Here is a 3,933-nt window from a genome sequence, read left to right as displayed (position 1 = left end):
CCCCCACACCCACACCCCCCCGACGTTCTTCAACAGTGTGCTTTGCGTAATCTCAATCATTTGCATCTTTTCTTCTCTATTGACAGTTCTACCCTTTCCTCACTCGTTGACTATTTTTGACCTTGTTATGATTGCAACGTATACTGAGCACACAACTATTATGAATTTTTTAAAAAACTGATTTATTGTTTGAATAAATTATAAAAAAATTATTATACCGATTATTGTACAAGATAACAATTTACTATTCTTTTGAAGATTTACGTTTGATTATTTAATACACATCAAATTCAACCATTTCATAAAAAGTAACTATTTACAGACATTGTATTAACGTCATTTTCATTGATAATGGATAAATTATTTTTCGGATTCCAATTCCAAATCTTATACAGTACACCCTTTGAATCTAATCATTCCACGAACTCCTGTCTCATACATCATACTATAAAAATACAAATTAGCTGTCTTATGACAATTTTTTAAAAGAATAATTAATATTCGGGGAAGAGTCTAATAAAGGTCAAAGACCTATCAAAAGATGAGGGGCGTTTCGGTCATTTGGTCATCGTTTTGGCTAAAATCTTCTCTCTTTTTGACGTTCATTCCACACAAGATACAAAGACTCGCTTCTTCCTCTTTCAACCATACGAAGCTTTTGGTAGAAAAGCATAAACACCTTTCTTAATCATCCAAAGAGGCTAATAATATATGGACCTTTTCACTTTTGTCTTAAAGGAACTTGTATGATTGATGCTTCATGGTTTTGTTTTGAAGTACTTATGTTCTCGTCCCTGATTTCAATTTTCGATTTTCGACTTGTGGGTTTGTTTTTTAGTTTGTCCTAATCTAGGAACATGCTTTCTTTTTAAACAAAGGTTTTGTCTTTTTCTGAAGACAAGGATAGTTTGTGATCATAGTTAAGCGAGTTTGGTTTAAATACTGGAAGTGATGTTATGATTTTACTGCTTAGACAAGTTTTATACTTGGGTTTGGTACTTTTTGATTTAGCAAATTATCAAAAGTGCATATAAACAAATTGAAGGAAATGAGTAATTTGAGTGTTCTTTTTTTAATATGATAGTTGACAGTTGACACTAAGTATTGCTATGTTAACCAGGTGGAACAATGGGTGGCTTCTTGAGATAAAAAAAAAATAAAAAAATCCCTCTTTAGTTTGGACATGGATCTGAGCTGAGTTCTCATTCATCATCTTTGTTGGTTGAATGGCGTCAGAGGATGTGAGTGTTGTTGCGGATTCGAAGAAAGAGGAAGAGAATGTTGATGTTGACAGTTCCAAGGACAAGAACATACCTGAGACTCTTGACTTATCTACCGAGACAACTGACAACGTCAATGATAAAGTTCCTGTAAAGGTATTAGCTTTCTTACAAGACTCCGTGTTTTTTGTTAGTGTACTAACATCAATCTTTTCTCTGCAGGAAGCAGACCTCGCTGAGGCTGGGGGTACTTCAGTGAAGAGTAAAACAGCTAATAATAATAAAGCTGTCAAGAAAAAGACAGGGACCTTCTCTCGTAGCCCGAGGTTCCTTTCTCAGAGCTCTTCATTCGGAGTTCATGCTAAGAGCATTGATGCAACACCAACAAAGGCTAGTCATAAACCTGTCTTTGCAAATGGATCCAAACCAAAGGCCACTCTCTCTTCAAACAACGGTGTTTCTGCCAAGCGCAACAGTTTAGTATCTGCTCCCATCAAAAAGCAAACTATGGTAACTACTGAATCATTTTATAGGAATTAACGCAACATATCTTTGTTAGTTGTTTTGAAGCTTTCATGTCCTCAACTTATTGAGTTTTTTCTTCTTCATGTGATGTGTTAGCCTGTGAAACCCATTTCTAATGATGTAGCTTCAGTCCCTACTTCCAAGTGAGTCAAAAAATGTTTTCATATTTCCCAATAAATATAAGCCAACTAAACAAATTATGCGAAAGTGAACATCTGAATGTATATGCAGATTAGTGGTAGAAGAAGCTTCTAAATCCATTAAAGATGAAGTTGCAGACAAGAACAATGAGGAGGTCCCATTAACCACTGCTGTGTAAGCCCTCTTTGTTTATAATATTTTGGCACATATACGTTGGAATGTGAAAATGTTGGATTACATTAAAAGAAGTTTGTGAAAGTGTATGCATCTTTGAATCTACAGGGTGGCAGATAAAGTATCTAAACCTATAACAAGCAAGGAAGATGATGACACACGTTCAACCACCACTTCGTATGCCAATTTCTTTCATCTTCTTCACTTATGTTCATTAGTTACATATGTCTCTCTCTCTCTATATATATATATATATAATGTTTTGATGTCCAACAGAACGGCTACACCTCGTGGGCGGAGAAGCAGCGTTGGGTCTGCCTCTGGATTTTCATTCAGGTTGGAGGAACGAGCTGAGAAACGGAAGGAGGTTACTGCTCCTAATGCACTTTCTCTATACTTGCAACCTTTTCAACAGCATGTCTTTTAGTTTCCTCTCTAATTTGTGTCTCTTTTTTTTTTAAGTTCTATATGAAACTAGAAGAGAAGATCCATGCTAAGGAAGTGGAGAAGACTACTTTGCAGGCTAAATCAAAGGTTTTACTTAAAAGACTATTCTATAATAGAGTAAAACTCTTATTGATTCTGACATCTTCTATAATGGATAGAAACTCTTATTGGTACGTTGTGTAGGAGAGTCAGGAAGAAGAGATCAAAAGGTTGAGGAAGAGCTTGACGTTTAAGGCTGGTCCTATGCCTAGTTTCTACAAAGAGCCTCCACCTAAGGTTGAATTGAAGAAGGTTTGCTTCTTTGCTCTTCCTATGTGAATCATCATTACTTGTCCTAAATTGTTGTTTGTATCGACGTGTGGTGCATAAAAAATGTTGCAGATACCAACTACTCGTCCTAAATCTCCAAAGCTAGGACGCAGGAAGAGTAGCAGTGATGCAACAGGAGGTGAAACCGGTCCTCGTGTGACAAAACCAAAAGACTTAGCATCATCATCATCATCTACCTTGAAGAAACCCATAACAAAGTCTCAGGAAAAGACATGGAAGGCTAAAGAAAGGAAAAATGAAGGGAAGAAAGAAGAAGTGGAGAAAAGAAGAGAGGAAGAGAAGGCTTCTCCCGTGGCTGCTAAGCCCGAAGATATGGAACCAAACTCCAACAGCTTACATGTGAAGGCTGAGATTATGGCAAGTGAAGTTGCAGTGGGAGGCTGATGAAAGAAAAGAGAGCATTTGGGACTTGGCATTGATCTCTTAACCTCTGCTTCTGCTTCTTTTTCAAAAGCATTAATGTGAATAGAGTTGTTGTTGCATTGCGTCTACATTGTGAGTTACTCCATTTCTTTAGTTCTGTTTTGAAAAACTAAGCCTCAGATTGCTGCAGATAAAGATTCAAAGTGTAATATATTTTGAGGATGGGATATGCGTGGATTTTTGAAGAGTGGAAATGTAGTGAGTGTGCAAATGTGTGAATTTTTGAAGAGTGACAACAGTAGTGAGTTGTGCAAATGTTACATATCAAAGTGAGGCTTTTGGGATCTTTATCTGCAGGAGCTACACTTCTCCTCACGGGTATTCTCCGTTTGCAACTTGTTTGTGGTTAGATGCGAGATTGTGCTTAAAAGCTAGTTTGGGCTTGGGTTGTGTTATGTTTTCTTTTTAATATATCACTAGACCCTGATCCGCGGCCGGGTTAATTAGATAATTTTAAAAACAGAAATTTTTCTTTCGTATGCGATATCATATAAATAATGATCCGCCCAATTAACAAAAATCATGATTATTTTATGTATAATTTTTTTTATTTTGACCATTTCCTTAAAACTATATTAAATTTTACATATTTTAATTAGAATATTTTTAATATCTTTACCTTTTTATTTGAAATGCAACTCAATATTTTTTTAACAATTATAACAAAATATTT

The 3,933-nt window shown here is 35.7% G+C and overlaps 1 protein-coding gene across 2 annotated transcripts; it reads left to right on the top strand.

The window, feature by feature from the left end:
- Positions 1-560: 560 nt before the first annotated feature.
- On the top strand, positions 561-3,479 carry LOC106328267 (general transcriptional corepressor trfA). Of its 2 annotated transcripts, none has more exons than XM_013766677.1 (10): positions 561-661; positions 1,121-1,376; positions 1,443-1,730; positions 1,842-1,888; positions 1,977-2,060; positions 2,169-2,237; positions 2,337-2,427; positions 2,523-2,594; positions 2,691-2,798; positions 2,889-3,479. In XM_013766677.1, the coding sequence occupies exons 2-10, from the start codon at positions 1,227-1,229 to the stop codon at positions 3,219-3,221; spliced, it is 1,242 nt and encodes a 413-aa protein (XP_013622131.1). In that variant the 5' UTR covers positions 561-661; positions 1,121-1,226; the 3' UTR covers positions 3,222-3,479. The 2 variants fall into 2 exon arrangements, with proteins under 2 accessions (XP_013622131.1, XP_013622132.1); XM_013766678.1 differs by lacking the exon at positions 561-661 and adding an exon at positions 707-776.
- Positions 3,480-3,933: the final 454 nt, after the last annotated feature.

This window comes from Brassica oleracea, chromosome C3 (genome assembly GCF_000695525.1).
Source record: "Brassica oleracea var. oleracea cultivar TO1000 chromosome C3, BOL, whole genome shotgun sequence".
NCBI classification, from domain to species: domain Eukaryota; kingdom Viridiplantae; phylum Streptophyta; class Magnoliopsida; order Brassicales; family Brassicaceae; genus Brassica; species Brassica oleracea.
This window is presented reverse-complemented; position numbering and strand designations above follow the sequence as displayed.

Bases quoted from the DNA above. Each gene is read 5' to 3' on its own strand.
- LOC106328267 (XM_013766677.1), top strand. From the start codon at position 1,227: ATGGCGTCAGAGGATGTGAGTGTTGTTGCGGATTCGAAGAAAGAGGAA. The intron at 1,731-1,841 runs GTAACTACTGAA...GTGATGTGTTAG, and splicing joins CCATCAAAAAGCAAACTATG to CCTGTGAAACCCATTTCTAA. The intron at 2,238-2,336 runs GTATGCCAATTT...GATGTCCAACAG, and splicing joins ACACGTTCAACCACCACTTC to AACGGCTACACCTCGTGGGC.